The following is an 18,785-nucleotide window of genomic DNA, read 5'->3' as shown; positions in this document are numbered from 1 at the left end:
CCAGCACTTGTGTATTTATTGCTCATGCTTTTGTCTCGTCCCTTGTCACCTCCTGGTACATGATGGCTGCCTCGCATATATCTCACCCAGAGTCATTATATATGTTGGTGCCTCATATCTTTTGTCTCGTCCTTCATCACTTTCAAGGTTCTGCATATGTCTCGCCCTTCGCAGTGGGTCGCATACAAGATGCCAAGCCAAAGTATTTGTGACGTCCAACAGACAACCTCTAGAGCAATAGTCCCCTAACTCTAAGTTGAGCTAAAGCACGAGGTACGCGATTGGCTAAACACGCTCAGCTCATAGAAATCGTTTGCGACCTCCGCAATACCCAACACTTAAGCTATTTATTTAAGTTTTTCTTGCAATTTCATATGTGAACTGAGGGTTTTTCCAGCACCCTTCAAATTTAGCTTTTAAATGAATTATATGTTACTTTATCAATTATATTGTTAAGCTGTCCACTAAAGCAACTGAATTAATATGATGATGTTATTCTAGGTAAATTCCTTGCCCCACTATTGACGAAATGTGATGATGACACAATAAGTAATTCCCACCAAGCTTTTCAAATGGAGTGTGTTGGAATGAACATAACTTCCATGTTGATTTTTAAAAGATAACTAGCTAGATGATTCTGTTTGATATGCTAAAGAAACAAACGAATTTATGCTATCAAAATTTTCATTCATGCACATTCATGCTCGAAGGATGATTAATTACCATTATTATTCATGACTAATTTTTGCAATTTGAACTACAGTTGAAAATGTTCTAGCACATCACTGGTCCAACTCTATCACCTTGTTTACAATTTGCAAAATGCCTTGACTTGTGACCAATCAATTTGTGAAAATAATTTCCCCTCACGGGCTTCCCTGATTTTTTTTTTCCTTTAACTATATTATCAAATTCGATCAAATTGTATAAGTCGAATCTTTTCTCTTGATAATAACATCAAATTGAACTCCTTGATATGAATCATGTGACATGTCCCTATCATGAAATAAGAAAATTCATCTCTTGTAATTAATTTTCTTTTGTTCATTTTCGAGCTGAGAAAAGCTTGGCAAATGGATGCATCCCCACTAGGCATTAGATGCATATTGTTCTGTAGTGGTGTACTTGGAACCAAGCAAATGGCACAAAACTAATATTGGTGAGCCTTGACATGTTAACTTCAACCTAACGTGGCTCCTTAATGGGAAGACATGGGGCAGACGTGAAACTCTTTGCTTCTTAATTGAACAAAATGAAAAGGAGAAAGGTAGTACCAAATATAAATAAAAATGCAAATGGAGAATAGAATCCAATTCCTTTGATTGATTACCTTAATCCCTTGTGTCCCCATAAAGGGTTCACTACTATTGGAGATCGTGCATAGCACTATTAGAATAAACGCCCAATGAGCATAACTATGAACCCTTATGTGATAGTCACAACATATTAATTATTGCCATTTAAAAAAGTCAACGAAAGCTATAGATATAGTTAAGTGAGATTTGAATAGAGTTTCATTTTAATTAAGAAAAGTTTTGCTTACTCTTTATCGCAAAAGAGGTGTTAAGGTTCTTTTGGCACCTAAAGTGTTGGGTCGTGAGATGAATTAATTTTTGGGAGACCTTCATGATGGAGTAAGAATGTTAAAACTCCACATTCACATTTACTAAGAGCAAATTATACTAGTAAAATGTCCCATCACATTTTAAAATACTTACACTTTCACATGAGTCTTTTTATGTACTATCCAACACTTATACTTTTTTTCACCTAATATGTGTCTTCTTACTCTCTGGATACTTGCATCATCGTTGAATTTTTATTAGTGGAACATGCCGCATCACAACCACATTGTGAGGAAGACTTTCACATATAGTGAGTCTCTACCAAAGTGGGGCCGCGAGATACCTAAAGTTTTGAAAAATCTCCACATTAAACTAGAAGCAAACCACATTAATGAATTTCACATTACTTATTTCACTAAAAACTTCATAATATTGAGTAAATATGTCATTTCACTTATATATTGTTCAACACTTTCCTTTTCATCAAATGTGAAAGTAAAAATCCCCACAAAAAGCTAATTTGAGTTACTTCTCCCTAGATTTGACTTTTGAGTTTGGAACAAATTATAAAATAATTTCTAAACATGCTGCTAATTTACATGACAACCAAACATTAAATACAGTAAACTCAATCACACCACATGAATTCATGAAGCAAGAAGCATAAAAGATGCAGCAATAAATTAATTGAACATTAAAAGAGGTATAAGACTGTAATGCCTACATAATAATCACTAATTTTAACAAGACTAACAAGAGATATAAATGCTTAATCTACCTAACTTGTCACTACTATACTAAGGAAAGAAATTTTCTTCCCCTTCACAAAGCAATTTAGTTAGTAAAGATTCCTCACAATGTTCCAACAAAAAGAAGAATGAAACAGTTGTCATGTCATGACTTGTGAATTGTGTGATGAGTAATTCCCAACTACTCAGCTTCCACCAGCACCATTGGCTGCTACCCAAGTAGGAATTGCAATAGCAGAAAAGGGATCAGAGGAGCCAGTAATTTGACTCAGTTCATCATCTAAACTCTCAAAGAAATCATCTGTTAGCACCATATCAGATAACCCAAAAAATTCATCTTCTCCTTCCTCATCATCCATCATCAAATCTTCTCTGCTCTCTGACTTTTCTCCCTGAGATGGAACCCCTTCCTCTGCCTCTCCCCCTGAGGTAGCCGGAGAAGTAGGTTTTGTCACTACCTTGTCAGAGTCTCCGGCGGCGGCGGCAGTTTCCGGTGTCAAAGGCTTCTGGCGGGTGGAACCAGCAAGAGAGTTCCTGTGAGTAGGAGCAGGGTGGTTGTGCTCTGCTGTGTAGGTGACAATGAACATTGTTGGGTCTGATCTGTTCCTCTCAACTTGTTTCCTTGCTAAACACCCTTTTGAGCTGCTACATCTGTAGTATCCCCTGCAAATCATAAACCAAACACACCTCAATTCAACAAAATCATCACAAAACTTCAATTCAAAGTTCAAACCCTTGATTTTCCTCTGTTTTTTGCTCTGTTTTTTTTTTTTGCAAGTGAGAATCTTGTAGTTTTTCTCACCTTGGATATTGTGACCCTTTAATGGGTTTCTGTCCATATTTCCTCCATGCCCAAACATCTGAAGCAAGATTCTCAACTGGTACTTGACAAACTTTCTTCAGCTGGGTCTTTCTGCAAAGGAAAAAAACAATGCATTTCAGAATCAGACACACAAAGTATAAAACAAAGACATGATTTTTATGAATTGGGTCATTTCAAGATCTCATTTTGAGATCAAACCCAGGTTCAATTTTTTCTCTAATTTTCAAATTACCTTCTTTTAGATCGTGGGGTGGTGGCAGAACCAGAACCAGAACCAGAACCACCATGGTGTGGTTGCTTACTCCTCTGTTGCTGTTTGTCTTGTGATTTGGGTGCAGCAGAAGAGGAGAAAGAGAATGAGGACAGAGGAGAAGAAGCTTGGAGTGATTTGGAGAAGAAAGGCTTGCAAAGCTCATGCAACTCTTCAATGGAGTCTCTTGATTCAAAGGGGTATGCTACTGCAGGAAAAGACAGAACCTGTTCACCTTCAAGAATAGAGAACCCAGATGAAGAAGAAAGTTCAGGCTTCTGCAAGCAACAAGTGGTGAAAACAGAGGAGGAGGAAACAGAGGATGATGCTGCTGGTGCTGATGCGGTGGTGGTGGTGGTGGTGGCGGTGGAGGTACAGCCTCTAACCACCGCATGGAGATCCCAATCTTCCTCCATGAAGAGGAGACAAACTCTGCAATGGGTGCAGAAAAAGACAAAAGAAGGCGCTGACTTTTGGTGAAGTAAAGGGAGAGAGAGAGAGAGAGAGATGATAAGGTGGTCTGAGTGGGGATGGACTTGTATATATAGAGAGAGAAAAAAGTGGGCGATTTTCTCAAAGTCTACTCAGAGAGATTGAGAGAGAGAAAAGAAAAGTAATTTTTTTTTTGAGATTGTGGTTTGGCATCTCTATGCTCATTGCATTGGATCCACTTTTTATTCCATTACTTTTCTTTTTACAAAATTCACCTTCTAGAATAAAGTTTATAAGTGAGTTTACTATCTAATGTTGTGGTATTGAGCTCATTGGTTTCTGATTATATTGTGACATAATCACTTGCATTTAACAAACAATCAGCTTTACAACAAAACAAAAAAAAAACCAGTAAGAATCACTTGCATTTAAAAAACAAAAATTTGATTAATTTTAAGCTATTTTTAGTTGCTTTTGAGATAACCAATTAATTATGATACCCTTTTAAAATGATTTTTTATTCTTGTACAAAACATAAATTGATGAATGGTTTTAAAAAAAATCTCTTAGTCCTCATAGGATAGCTCAAGTGGTAAGAGTTGAGAGATATGTGAGTTGGGTAGTGGGAGATCCAGGGATCGATTCCTCATATGTGCAATTTATCTTTCCAATATAAAAAAAATACAAAATCTATTAAGATAAATTAAATTTTTATTCAACTTTAAAATCACTTTTCTTAAACAAACACAAACGGGCCAATTACATGCTATTCCCAAATATGCCAATGATAAGTTATCACAAAATCATTTTTCCAAATGTAAAAATCTACATTTTTCCAAACATACACAATCTCTTTGTTAGATGATTTTTTATACACATTAAAATGAGTATCTTAATATATTTTAGCATGATAAGAAAAGTATAATTGTTGGCCCAGCTAAAAGTTCTGGTATCTTTTTAAAATATTCTTGTTATTATGAAATAAAATCATACAGTAGTGAAATTAATTACTTTTAAAATTTCTAACAAATATTATACTCGTTGGAATAAAAAAATCAACAAATAGTAATATGTTGGTTATAATTTTATTAAATCATTACTTAAATAATAGTAAAATTATCTAAAAATTTAATGGGTGTAATAAGAGTAAGTGATGCTCCTTTGTTTTACTTGAGAGTCTCTTTTTAATTTCCTTTTCTTTTTATTCTTTTTGTTCTTTAACCCGACAATGGACAGTGTTTGGTGGTTTGAGGGTTGACATATGAAAATGTCAAAGGGTGACACTATTCTTGGAGGAGGAAGAAAAAGTCCACACGCACTCTGCGAGGGGCACAGGCTTTGTGAGTTCTGCCGACAACATATACAATATAATAATGGCAAGTACAGTGATAGATCATTCACGGGTATTTATTAATTTGGGAAAAATAATTTGTGGATATTTATTTAAATTATTGACATTTCAATTGACAATTTGACCTGGTGAGAAATGAAAATTTGAGAAAGAAGCAAGGAACATGAGGGGTGCCCACTAGGGTGCACAAGTAGCACTTTGGTCCACCGGTGGACCAGGCTTAATTACCGTTAGATCAAAGAATTTTAGAATATTCTTAAATTGAATGGTTAGGATTGAATGGATGGTAAAAGGGCAAAGATGTAAATTGTCAACCCTAGCAATTTCTCCCTCCTTCTCCTCTGGCTTCTTCCCTTGCCATGAATCACCGGATCCATAACCACCCACCCCCTGCAACCTCCACATCGCTGCCGCCGTCGAAGATCGAGACGGAGAAACAGACTACCACCGCGTCGGCCGGTGCTGCACACACTCGGCGGTGCTGCTCATGCCACTGGTGGTGGGACGTCCCAGGTCGTGTCCAATTTGCCACCGCTGCAATTTGCGGTAAGGGAGGCTCGCGTGGTGTCGGGGCTACCGGCGGCGTTCTCTTCTGCATATATTTTTTCCTTCCCTGTTGTTAGTGTTGTTTTTTTATTTGGGGCTCTGTTTTTGCCTTGTATCGTGTTGCTTTGTTGCCCTGCATATGTTTCTGTTTGGATGTGCCTTAAATCTAGTGATTGTGACACTCTAATTCCAGATCAGTGATCTTTCTTTCTCAAGTGAAAATCCGGTTTTGTTTCAGTTTAAGGGCAAAAGCTGTATTTGATCTTTGATGGAAGAGGATACCAGAAAGAAACATTTTGGGTTTAATTTTTTATATATATTTATTAATTAAATTACCAAAAACTCCCTTGGTCCATTGGTGGACCAAAGTGTTACTTGTGCACCCTAGTGGGCACCCTCAATATGATAGAATAAGATTTAAAGAAAATAAAGTGTTATATGTCTAAATATTATTGTAAATTTTGCAATTGCATCATCTAAGACTTGGGCGGTAGATTTTTGTGTTTTTGGTTTTTAGTTTAGAAGTTCGTTTAGGACATTGGTGATTTGAGATCACACATTCTAATGTCACAAACGTGAAACCTATCAAAAAAAAAAAAAAAAACAAACGTTAAAGTGATTATTTGGTTTTTAGTTAGAAAATGTTTTCACTCAACGGAGGCTTAAAACCTCTTTCACATTTGAGACATAGAATGTGTGATCTCAAATTTCTATGCTTCAAAAGGACTTCCAAACTAAAAATCAAACACAGTCAAAGAAACTCATTAAATGAAAACTCTTTCAAACTAAAAATTAAAGACTAAAGGTAACACACATTCATTAAACAAATAATAATTTTTTTAAAGGAACAAGAGTTGAATTTTATAATCCAACTTGTACATTATATTTGATGGAAGCTACACGTTGGACATTTCTTAACTAATCCATGGGAAGTTACACATTGGACATTTCTTATCTAATCCACCGGAGACCCACTCTTGATTCAGGTTGGTCAATAAAAATTCATTATATCAGTTGTTATTAATAATAGAGGTTGGAATAGACTGAATTAAGGTAAATTTTATGTAAATAGGTACTCCCTCCGTTCGCTATAATTAGTCATATTTTTTGAAAAAATTTTGTTACAAAATATAAATCACTTTCTAATATCTAGGAAGCATTAAATAATTTTTCCAAGTTCACCCTCATATTTAATATGAAAGAGATGATAAACTTGAGAAGTATTAACTTGGAGAGATAAAATCATAGGAAAGTAAATAAGGATAATCAAGGAAAGTAAATCATTTTTTTTTACAAATTTATTACTAATAACTACTTTTCTTAATCTAAGAGAATTAGTTATTTGTGACTTATATATAGGAACGGAGGGAGTATGACATATTTAAAAAAAATTAAGGTCTAATTTAAGCATATCTATCATAAGCTATTTTTTGGTTAGCTTGACCATTTTAAAAGTCAAATCTGACCTGGTATTTAAGAGTTATGATATATACACACCTACCACTTTTTTTCGACTTTCATTTCTATCAATTTTTCTTTTCTCTATCAATCAAATCACTTATCACATCTTTACTTTCTCTCTCATTTCTTCCTATCTCTCTATTCCTCCACCTCCCCACACCTTATTTTTGAGGTGTGAAAATATAATTATTCAGTATTTAAAAGTTGTTTCACAATATGATTTTTACAAATGCTAACAAACTTATTTGTAAAGAGACAAACAAACTTATACGCTACCAAGTTCCGTAATACTAAAAGAAATCTTTCTATAAAGAGAATAGCAAAATTATAAGCTCTAACCACGTTTAAGGAAAACATATGCTTTAGATACAAACGAAAATAAACTTATAAACTAGCAGGTTATATAATACTAAGAAATTTTTCTATGTACTAGAACCACGTAAAGCATCTGCACAGAACAATTAACAACATCTATCTTATCTTTGACCGCTTTGCCACGCTACTACTTGCACTGGCTCTTGACTTACCAAAGTCTTTCTTCGCCTTCCTTCTTTGCCTATCTTCTTCACTGTCATACTCGTTCCCTTTCTCCATATCTGCATTGGTTGCTTCCCTCCCCTTCTCTTCCTCTTCCTCTTCCTCAAAATCCTCCTCCTCATCCTCAGACTCAACAAGTGATTCACTGTCAGAAGCATCATCTTCAGAATCAGACTCCAGCTCCACAACGGATGGTTCATAACCTTTATCTGACTCCTCTGAGTTATCAGACTCTGAATCACTAGCATCCTGGTTCAGAAACTCCCAACCACGTTCAATAAAGCCTTTAGGGTCATCCCTGGTTGTCTTTAGGATCGGACGCCAGTTCAGATTGAGCCTGCTTTCATAATATTTAATGTCCATCGCGTCAAGCCACTCCTTGATGCCACGCAGTGATGCAGAAGGAATAGAATCAATCCTGAGCACATCCCGCTTAAAGTCCTTAAATACTATTGTCATATCAAAGGTCTTCTGCACAAGCCCGACTCTCTCGAGATTCACAATCTCAATCTCACTTAGTGTGACAACAAGGAAAGGGGTCTCTATCAGTTCAACAAGGCACGCTGAAGTAGGAACAACAAATACTGAAGATTTATGAGGATCTCCAGTGAAGCCAAGTTGTCTTAGAGGTTGATCAAACTCCAGGTCAAGGCCATTGAATTGCGGTTGCCCCCAGAGATCATTTGTTCGATTCACAAAGCTCTGAAATTCTACATTAATTTTGTTTTTCCTGTCTCTTTCTCTCTGTTCTTCTTCAACTTCATCAGGGTCATAGGCTGATCTTTTTCCACCTCCAACGTTCTGGACCATGTCCATTACCTCTACATAAAACTGAACATCCTTAGCCTTTTTACTTCCTACCATAATATGGTTGTGCAGATGAAAGTGCACGAGTGTAATCATTTCATTCTCTGCTGATCTTTTTCATCAGGGTCATAGGCTATGGAATGACAGAAATTTGAATGATGCGTCGCCGGCACAAAGGCCGTGCGATCCGACGAGTTATCATGAATCATCAAAGCAACAGGCAAAGCCTGCGTCGACCTTTGATTTCTCATAAGGTGCCAGCGGAGTCCTAAAAGCAACATCCGCTGATCCCTGGTCGGCATCGTTTATGGTTGAGACTAGGACGGTATCTGATCGTCTTCGAGCCCCCAACTTTCTGATCGTCTTCGAGACTAGGACGGTATCTGATCGTCTTCGAGCCCCCAACTGAACATCCTTAGCCTTTTTACTTCCTACCATAATATGGTTGTGCAGATGAAAGTGCACGAGTGTACTCACATAATATTCCACCTCCAACGTTCTGGACCATGTCCATTACCTCTACATAAAACTGAACATCCTTAGCCTTTTTACTTCCTACCATAATATGGTTGTGCAGATGAAAGTGCACGAGTGTAATCATTTCATTCTCTGCTGGCTGAAAAAATGCATGTTTAATGTTGCTAAACATTATGTCCACACGCTCATCTTGCCTGGTGGTAGAGTAACGAAATCCATTCACATGAGCCTCAAGTGCACCAGAAATCTTCCTTCCACGTCCACCAAAAGGAGGGCGGATCCAGAGATTAGGCAATCTTATGGGCTTAAATCTGTTATTAGCAAGCTGCAGCTTCTCCTGGGTAACCAAGGTTGCCCTGTCAGCTCTCTCAGACTCCCTTGCCACAACTTGCCGCCTGAGTTTATTTATGGACTGCAAAACCTCACTTATATGCCTGGAATCTTCAGAGCGGAAAGAAGCCTCCTTTAAATATATAGAACCAGGGTACTTCATTGAGATTGCATCCTGAGGGGTCCCGGGAACATTAAAAAGAATTCTGATACAACAATTGTGGTTGGTGTCCTGTTTGCTGGAAACAGTTCGAATGAAAGCCACATGAAAAGGACACATACTTCCATTAATAGGCAAAAGAACTGCTTCATTCTTTTGATCAATCTGAATCATCCTCTCTCTGGGAGGGAGGGGAAGTTCACTAATGTTCTTGTAGGCCACCTGATCTGCAGTAGTCCTCACAGAGAAACGGTTATCTCCAGTAGCATTTCCACCACCAGCAAGTCTCCTAGCAGTTTCCTCATTTTTCTGACGAGCAAGTTCTGCCTGATGCTTCCTTCTGAGTTGCTCTTTCGAAATTTCATGATTGTCTGACCTTTGAGTCGTCTTAGAAATAATGGGCTCTGCACCATTTGTATCTGCTTTGGTGCTTTGCTTTTCCTCTTCCTCGTCCTCCTTGAAAGAATAAGCCACGTCCTTAAGAGCTTTTGAGCTCATAGTTGTAAGAACTTCTGTCCTGTCTTTATTAATGATGATTGTGTCAGCAAGCAAGAGAGAGAAGAGCTTACTGTTGTCATTCTGCAAATTCTGCATTCCAAGTGACACGTTGAAGACCATGCCTTCCTTAATTATCTGTTCATTTTTAGCATTAAGATTTAATCCTGACTCACGAAACTCAATGCCGATGCTAGTCCCAGCAGACTTTGTTAAGTTGGAAATCAATTCAGGAGCATCCTTTTCCACAACAGAAACTGCAGCTTGGTATGCGACACTCAGCTTATTTCCAGGCTTCAAAGAACAAATTACAGCTTCTTGGGCTTTCAGAAGTACTTCATAAGCCTTACTTTGCAGAGGATCAGCATCAATTAAGAAGGTCCTAGCTATGTTTGAGCAGTAACTCTTATACCGAGCTCCAACAGCACATATAATCACACTGGCAGTGTCATAGTGAAGTAAATCATCATTGCTCACAGCACTAGGCCTGAGATCAAACCCCACCTCACTCTGAAAAATTGGGGGATAACAAATATCAACATTCTCAGCCTTCAGTTTACAGTTAACTTTTGAAGGCTCCAGTACAACTTTCTCAGTCTCCTCCATCAACGTAGAATGAGAAACTTTCTTCTCTTCATCAATTACATTCTCAAGCTTTGACACAACAAAGTTCTTCATCACACTGGTTGTCAGGTATGCTGCTCTCTTAATTGATGTAAGCTCCTCATTACTCTTCACAGCAAACAATGTAGATAATCCGTTGGCCACATCAATCAAATGAAAATTTGAATTTTTCAGTTTTTCAGCCCATGCTTTAAGGAGTTTCCCCTCCGGAGCTTCTCTTGATATATATCCAATGGTGGAAGCATCACGGCCATCAGATTTTGATTGAGCTCGGATAGCAAGAAATATAGCATCCATTAGAGCAGTGCCATCTTCATTTTTGGGCTTGACATGCAAAACAACTTCTAGTTCAACACCAACTGCTTCTCGGGCTGGTTTTTTGACAGATTCAAGAATAGATGCCTTCTTCTGGCTGCACAACATATGAATCTGCTTCTTCATGAAAACCATAATTGTTTCTGGGAATTCAAATCCAAGCAGCCATAAGTTCAAAGCGGTAGATTTCAGGTATCGCAGGTCTTCAGAAGGTGGAGGACACGCAATTGCAATTGCATCAGAAGAGCCCCACAGATCTGTTCTGTGTTCATCCCAATGTGAATAAAGAGTCCTCAATCGGGATTGAAATGCATTCAGATCAATGGAATATAATGTTCCTGCTGCACTACTCTTTCCGATGGGAGTTTGCGATTTTCCATTTCGACGATCTGTCATGGTTTGCTGCCCCTGGAATTTTTTTTAAAAGAACAAAAAAATGGCATTAACGTCAATGAGCAAGTGGGCAAACAATTACTGATGTAAAATCCTTTTCAACTCTTTTTTAGGTACTGGAACAACTGGTGCTTAAAGGAACAAGGAGTCCCAATTCTACATGTTTGGTGGTCTCAATACGGAATTAAACCAAGAACTATAATGTACTCCATTCTCATACTTGAGTAGTTGCAATACAAATAAATCTTTTTGTGATTGTAATTTCCTTCCCTTACATTGAGTTTCGAAATTAAACTACCAAAATTTTTACATCGTACAAGTTTTATAAAAACGTTTAATAAATAGAAATAGATTGAATTGTTTCTGCAGATTCCAATGAGCATTATTCATCTATGGCCCATAAAATATATTAAGGGGCAAGCAGGAGATTCAGTTTCTTCATAAATGAAGAATGATTCCAGTCAAGGGTTACCTTTGAATGAATAGTTGATCAAAGACTTCAGTTCTTTAACAGGTGAATGATTCTTTCACAACAATAGCAGTCCAAACCTATTATCAAGAGTCAAGACACAGCTTTAGTGGTAAGACCCTCATTAAATCAAAGATGGGATTCAATCCAACACCAACAACAACAAAGTTTTCTTATACACAAATCCAAATCACAAATTCCACTTTGTTAGTCAGTAATTCCTGATTCTCAAGTTTTGAAAAAAGTAAAAAATAAATTTCTGAGACGCGAAATCTAGTCTCTCATGATTCTGAAATCATACCAGAAGACAAAGCTAGATACAAATTGGCAACAATAGAAGTCCAATCCCTATTATCAAGACAAAGCTTTAGTGGTAAGGGCGTAAGGCCCTCATTGAATCAAAGATGGGATCCAATCCAACACCAACAACAACAAAATTTTCTTATACACAATTCCAAATCACAAATTTCACAAGTTTTGAAAAATCAATATTTTTCTGAGACGAAATCTAGTTTCTCATCATGATTCTAAAATCATACCAGAAAAACGAAAACCAAAAATAAATCGACAAAAATTGAAACATGGAACCCTTTCGATTACCTTTTTCTTCAATTTAGGGTGTGCAGAAGTTCTTCCCTTTTTCCTTAATCTTCAATTTGGATTGCGAGCCTCAATTCGCCACTATGAAATTGGGTGCGGTTCCGATCGAAGTTTCAATGCAGATATATACTTTTCTCCGTGCGATTTGGGCCTAGCGAAACAAAGAGAATGATCAGAGTATGAAGAGGGGAAAATTAGGGTTCATCTCTTACGAAAAACACGATGGCTAATGTGGAAAAAAATATCAAATCAAATAAAATAGAATTTGAGACTCCGAAATCATTGGGACTCCGAAATTAGGGTTCATCAACACCGTGTTTTCAATGTACCTTGGCCTGAACCGTTGATGTGAAAAAATCGTTCGTTCGTTCCTCAACCGCCTCCACAACCATGACCATGGTTCCCATGATTTGCGCCATTTGGGTCGACAAGGAGACCGACCGACCCGCAAGGTGGTGATCCGAGATTTTGAATTCTCGGGTGGGAAATGCATGGTGACGAAGAGGGTGAAGAGAACATGCATTGAATTGAACGCTTTAATTCATGGTGGAAGATGGTGCCATTGTTGTGTGGGTGAAGCTTTATCGAAGAAGAGGAGATGGTGAATGAGAGAAAAGATGATGAATGTTTTGTTCAGAAAAAACGAGTTCTAGAGAGGGAATTGGATCCTCTATGGTCGTATTAGCCTCTAGCTCCCTCATGCAGCATTTCTGACCATTGGATTCATCCAATGGTTTATGAAAATCAAGTATTTACATTAGTTAAATACACTCACCCCTTCGAGGTTTGCAAGAATGACACTCCACCCCACTCTATTTATATAGATGTAAAATTTAGTGACGAAATTTTTTTTGTCATTAATAATTATTAATTAGTTAAATTTTAAATAAATTTAATGAATATACACTAACATACATCAATTTATGAAAATAATTTTACTGAATTAAATTTTAAAAAATAATCCATTGTGCTTGTCGAGCCCAACCTCATTCATCTCCAAACCATGTTTCTCATCACAAACGGCCACAACCAAGCCTTTGTTCCCTATAGGGCGGCGGCCACCGTCCCACCCTATGACACCAACATGCCTCAAAGTTGTGTTGTGACATGAACTCTAGAGGATCTGACCAAACCCCACCTCACACCACCGTGACGGTGCCACTTCGCAGTGAATCGCACATCCCTAAAGCTACTTGTTCTTCTACTTCTTGTGAACTTCGCCCCATATTGATGTTGTTGGGGAACGTTATGTTAGTTTAAGATGTTGCTACGTTTTGTTAAAACGGTGCTCCACCCCATCGTTGGGTTGTAGTCGCCTCATATCCACTTCAATAATTAGTTACATTTTATTTCTCTCTCTTCTTCATCGATTTGTGTTCTCTCTCATTAAAATATTAATGTGTAACCAACCACCATTGTTTTTTTTGGGTTTGCAATCCAGTTTTGAAAATTGGAGGTAGAAAGAGACTTTTTTTTTATTAAAATTGAATTATTACCAGATACAAAGATGGAAATGAAAGAACAAGCATGTTCAACCATGTTCGAAAATTGGTTTCTCTACCGATTTGGTGTGCTATTGCAGAATTTGCACTGTGAATTTATAGATGAAGAACACGATTGAGAGAATGAGGAGGAGTGAGATGTTTTTGTTTTTTAATTTATTGGATTATATTTAAATTATTGATTAAAATTTTAGATTATAACTAATTATTGATAAGAATATATTTTCGTCCCTAAATTTGTCTCTATATAAAATGGGGTGGGTGTAGATTTTAGATAAGAATGAGGTGGAGAGTAATTCTTACAAACCTTGAGGGGGTGAGTGTACTTTACTCTAAATCTATCAACAAAATTGATAACACTCATAGGATTAATCTGACGACCCTTGCAGTAATAAGGGATTGTCAAGCATCCACCGCCGCCAACAATCCCTTCATCAATGCAAGGGTCGTCTCTGTGGACGGTCGTCATATGTTACAATGGTTCCTCTCCAACCTCCTATAAGAGGGTTTCCAACTATCAAATGCAATACATGGCAAATAATAGATAGTGACCATGGACCTTTGTTGCACAATGGAAAAACAATCACTGCACTATGCGGTAGCTAAGAAGTTTTTCCACTCACACGAGTTAACAATCACTACATGCTGTTTCCTAGATATTAATCTAACATCATCGACTCACCTGCCACGTCATTAAAATTAAAATTTTGACACATAACCAAAAAGTTACATTTTGAACGGAATAGGAAGGACCAAAAGTTCTAATTGCAAGAAATGTTAAGGACGTTGATAACTCCTTTAGAAGTGTACAAATTCACTCGTAGTAATAAAATGTAGGACCACATAGACTGTGAGTTCGACAAGTAGACCAACCAAACTGCAAGGTGGTACTCCGAGTTTTGAGTTATCGGGTGGAAAATGCATGGTGATGAAGAGGGTGAAGAGAACATGCATTGAATTGAAAGCTTTGATTCATGGTGGAAGATGGTAACATTGTTGTGGGTGAAGCTTTATCGAAGAAGAGGAGATGGTGAAAGGGAGAAACGATGGTGCATTTTCTATTCAGAAAAAAAAAAAACGAGTTGTAAAGGGAATTGGATCCTCTACAATTAGGTAAAATTAGCCTCCAGCTCCCCGTTGAACCATTTCTGACCGTTGGATTCATCCAATGCTTAGGGCGTTGCTCCGGTACCCATTGAAAACAACAAAATTAATATATAACACTCAGATTAATCTGACGCCCCAATGTGTTTCTAATGCCTCTGGTAGAATAGAATGGAAAAATATCCCTTAGGTCTGTTAAAAATCGAGTTTTTATAAGTTTTGATGTCGCACGAGTGCAGCTACGCCAAGTATGCCGAAGGTACATCCAACATCCAATAGCAGCACCAGCCCATCACTTTAGTGAAACCTGCAACCTCTAAACTACGGGTATTCATAGATTGGTTTGGTTCGGTTTTGAAGGAAAAGATCAACCAATCCAATCTCATCGGTTTTATAATTTATTCATCTAATGAATTTTTCTCATAATTCAAATCCAAACCAATCATAATTAAATTGGATTTTTCATTTTTTTTAATTCCCTTTGATCCTATAGTATAGGAATATTAAAAATGTATGACACATAATAAATACAACAATATATAATTTATAACATCAATTTAACAATCATAAATTATAATATAGCCTGTATTTTTATATTTATGATTATATTTGTTCTTATTCAAATAATTTCTTGAAACTTTTTTTTTGAAATATATTTTTATAAATATTTACATGCCATATAAAAAATGTATAAATATATAAGGATGTTAACATGTAGGTATGAATGATATCATATAGGTACAAGTAAAATTATATATATATTTGCAAATGTGCGGTTTTGATTGGATTTGTTCGGTTTTAGAAATTAAATCTGAAATCTAATGAAAAAATTAGGTTTTTTTCGGTATTCAATTTCATTGGATTTCGGTTTTTTTAATGGGTTTTTCGGTTTTGTTTGGATTGGATCAGTTATGAACACCCTTACCCGAAAACACATTAAAATACCCAATAAAATCTAGAAAGTCCTAAATGAACTAAGACTAAAGTGCCATAAAATGACTAAAATATTCCAATTTACCTAATAAAATAAATATAAAATAGCCATGGACAAATATAAATTGTGAAACTCCGTTTGCACAATCAAGATTATAGAGACCAAAAGTGGAATTTAAAATATGAATTGATGATTTATGAAACATATTACTCAAATTCCCACACCTAGTTATCCTTCTTACTAGATGAACAATTTCATATATTATTTTGGATGAAGTACACCAATAACCTTGAGAAAGTTGACAATGGCAAATAAGAAGATAGCAACTCCCACAATAGTTGAGCCGAGTCTCCAAGGGTCACGGAAGTAGACAGACCTTAGCATTCCCATATAGCTTCCAGCAATTGTTATAGTGTTGATTGAGTTCCTTAGTGATTTTGCCATAATAATTGGAGTTCACCACAACATATTTACAAAGACTATTAACAAGAGTTGCCAATTCTGTATGGCTGCCAAGTTCATGGACAATGGCTTCTTTGTCAACAAGCAACTCCACATCCTCTTGGTTGTTAATCAGAGAGTCAATTAGAGAAACATAATTGCAGATGAAAGGTTGGTCTGAGTAGTGGCACTGCTCCAATGCAATGAGGTTCCTTAAAACACATCCAGTTACTTGGTCTATTTTGTAGTGTGGAATTTGCAATCGCGCCTCGAAACATTGCGAGAATGGAAAGCAACCAAAGCACAAAAACCAGCTTAGGATTGGTGTCCTTTTGAACTTTATTCTAAGTAGCTTCTTCCACCTTGAACACTCTCAAAGGTAACTCCTGCCTCATTCAACTTTGTTGCAGTCCTTGGGATGTAGTTGTACTCTGCCGGAAAAGGGGTGAAATGTTGTGATGGATTCACCCCATTAACCTGAACCTCTCTTGGAAGGTAGGTATATCTGATTAGATCAGTGAAGTGTTTGCAAGATTTACAGTTCTTGATCATCTCCACTTTTTGACTTGAATTGTGTGGATAGTAATCTTCAAAGTAGTTAAAAGCAAGCTCCATAAAGCTCACAACACGGTTTTCTTCTAGGAACATTACTGATCTTGTGTGTAGTTCTTCCAATACAAACATGGGAACCTGGTTTTCAAGAAGCAACAAGTCCCTTTGAGTGATCTTGCCAACCCATGATGTGGCGAACATGTAATCATTCTTCTGTTCAGATTTGTTTGATTTTCTCAAAAATAGCTCCATGATGAAAACAGAATCTAATAAAATCATGTCCACAAACTGATCCTTTTTGCAAAGTTCTGGTAATTTGGAGTAATAGCTACCTATTTTTTCTCTGTTTTATTCAAGGAAAGCTTTATATTGGACCAAAGTTGAAGCCTGTTGTTTGTTTGATAGGCGCTTCCAGAATGCATGAAAGTACCTTTGTTTATGTTTCTCCTGCTGCTTCAGTTCCGAGTTTTCACTGTGAAGAGGGCCTATTGAGATGAACTGTGGTGTGTAGTCTTCCTCATTCAACTTCAGGAGATGAGGAGGAACCTTGTAAATGCAACATTGATCAGGCACAACATGCTCAATCTGTTCTAGAATGTCAATAATGTGCTTGATCTCAGGTTTAGGAGAAGCCATTGGGGTATTAACAGTAACACAACAACTTAATCTCTCTTCGGTCTTCCCTTGAAGCTATAAGAACAGAAGAAGAACATACAACAAAAATCACATCGTGTCGAAATTTCGAGAGCAATTTAATAAAAACAATAGAACATTCAACAAAAATCACTTTGCAATACACTGAAACTTTTGTTTCACTTTTCACAATGGCCTGCAAACCATACAGGGAAAAAAACAAAAATTATTTTTTGAGGCACAGCACTCTCACCAAACTTAAGAACGTTTTTGTTTGAGTTAAATCAGGGAAGGGATCGCTAACCATAAAAGAGTGCATTTGATTTGATTGGAGGAGTGTTTATTAATTTGTTTTTTTTGTTTTGTTGAAATGGTTTATTAATTTGTTAATTGCATTAATCTTAATTTCGTGATATGTTTCAAAAAAAACTTTGACAAATATCATTTTTATTAAAAGGAAATAGAAAAATAACAGGAAATTACTTTCAAGAGCACATTTAATTGACTTTTTATCTGATTAAGATAAAATCTCTCTTTCAATTCTTCAACTTGTAAAATGAAAGATTCATTTGAATAATAAAATGAAAGATAAATTTAATTAATCTTTGATGTATTTCAAATTTTGAATTGATTTTTTTTTTGAAAACTGAATTGATTTGTTATCAATGAAGCTTTGTCAGAAATAAAAATTTAAAAAAATGAATATACATATCAAAATACAAGGTCGGTAAAAATCCAACTAATCACAAATTTAGAAATCACAAGTTTATTTAGAAACGAAATTATTTTTTGATTTTATTTTCTTTATAAACAAACTTGCTCTGATTTTGAGTTTTAAATATATGCGAGTTTTGATAATATATACACATCTCTCACCTCTTTTTCACTTTCATGTTATATCTATTTTTCTCTCTTTATCAAATAAATCACATATTATATCTTTATTTTTTTTTCTTCTTTCTTTATGTTTTTTTCTTCTTCCACCTTTCCACACCTAAAAAATGAGGTGTGAAGGTATAATTATTATTTTAATTATATTGCTTACTTTATCTTCCTAGTCAGTGGGCCGGTAACTTACTAGTCTACGGTAAGGTGAGGTACTAAAAAAGATGTTTTTCTTTTTACATCATAAAGAACTAAAAGAGATGTTTATGCGAATAATGTTTATGCATACACATAAAATTTAAGGATGGAAATTGTGATGTCAGTTTACAATTTTATCCGCTGTAGTTGCT

The 18,785-nt window shown here is 36.3% G+C and overlaps 2 protein-coding genes and 1 pseudogene across 2 annotated transcripts; all 3 read right to left on the bottom strand.

Annotated features, from left to right (window-relative positions):
- Positions 1 to 2,236: 2,236 nt before the first annotated feature.
- On the bottom strand, positions 2,237 to 3,893 carry LOC130728304 (WRKY transcription factor 22-like). Its single transcript, XM_057579731.1, has 3 exons — positions 3,370 to 3,893; positions 3,117 to 3,227; positions 2,237 to 2,977 (listed from the first exon to the last, which is right to left on the bottom strand). The coding sequence occupies exons 1-3, from the start codon at positions 3,801 to 3,803 to the stop codon at positions 2,500 to 2,502; spliced, it is 1,023 nt and encodes a 340-aa protein (XP_057435714.1). The 5' UTR covers positions 3,804 to 3,893; the 3' UTR covers positions 2,237 to 2,499.
- Positions 3,894 to 7,462: 3,569 nt separating this feature from the next.
- On the bottom strand, positions 7,463 to 11,318 carry LOC130728303 (FACT complex subunit SPT16-like). Its single transcript, XM_057579730.1, has 2 exons — positions 9,039 to 11,318; positions 7,463 to 8,533 (listed from the first exon to the last, which is right to left on the bottom strand). Exons 1-2 carry the CDS (start codon positions 11,316 to 11,318, stop codon positions 7,649 to 7,651), a joined length of 3,165 nt encoding a protein of 1,054 aa, XP_057435713.1. The 3' UTR covers positions 7,463 to 7,648.
- A 4,867-nt stretch (positions 11,319 to 16,185) lies between these two features.
- On the bottom strand, positions 16,186 to 17,560 carry LOC130714600 (UPF0481 protein At3g47200-like; annotated as a pseudogene).
- Between the last annotated feature and the right edge of the window lie 1,225 nt (positions 17,561 to 18,785).

The sequence above is a fragment of the Lotus japonicus genome, chromosome 1 (genome assembly GCF_012489685.1).
Source record: "Lotus japonicus ecotype B-129 chromosome 1, LjGifu_v1.2".
NCBI classification, from domain to species: Eukaryota; Viridiplantae; Streptophyta; class Magnoliopsida; order Fabales; family Fabaceae; genus Lotus; species Lotus japonicus.
Note: the sequence above shows the minus strand (reverse complement) of the source record. Positions and strands in the feature narration are given on the sequence as shown.

Coding starts and splice junctions, on each gene's coding strand:
- LOC130728304 (XM_057579731.1), bottom strand. CDS start 3,803: ATGGAGGAAGATTGGGATCTCCATGCGGTGGTTAGAGGCTGTACCTCC. Junction 3,228..3,369: donor ACCCCACGATCTAAAAGAAG/GTAATTTGAAAA, acceptor TTTCCTTTGCAG/AAAGACCCAGCTGAAGAAAG. Junction 2,978..3,116: donor AAAGGGTCACAATATCCAAG/GTGAGAAAAACT, acceptor TATGATTTGCAG/GGGATACTACAGATGTAGCA.
- LOC130728303 (XM_057579730.1), bottom strand. CDS start 11,318: ATGACAGATCGTCGAAATGGAAAATCGCAAACTCCCATCGGAAAGAGT. Junction 8,534..9,038: donor ATGTTCAGTTTTATGTAGAG/GTAATGGACATG, acceptor TTTTATGTAGAG/GTAATGGACATGGTCCAGAA.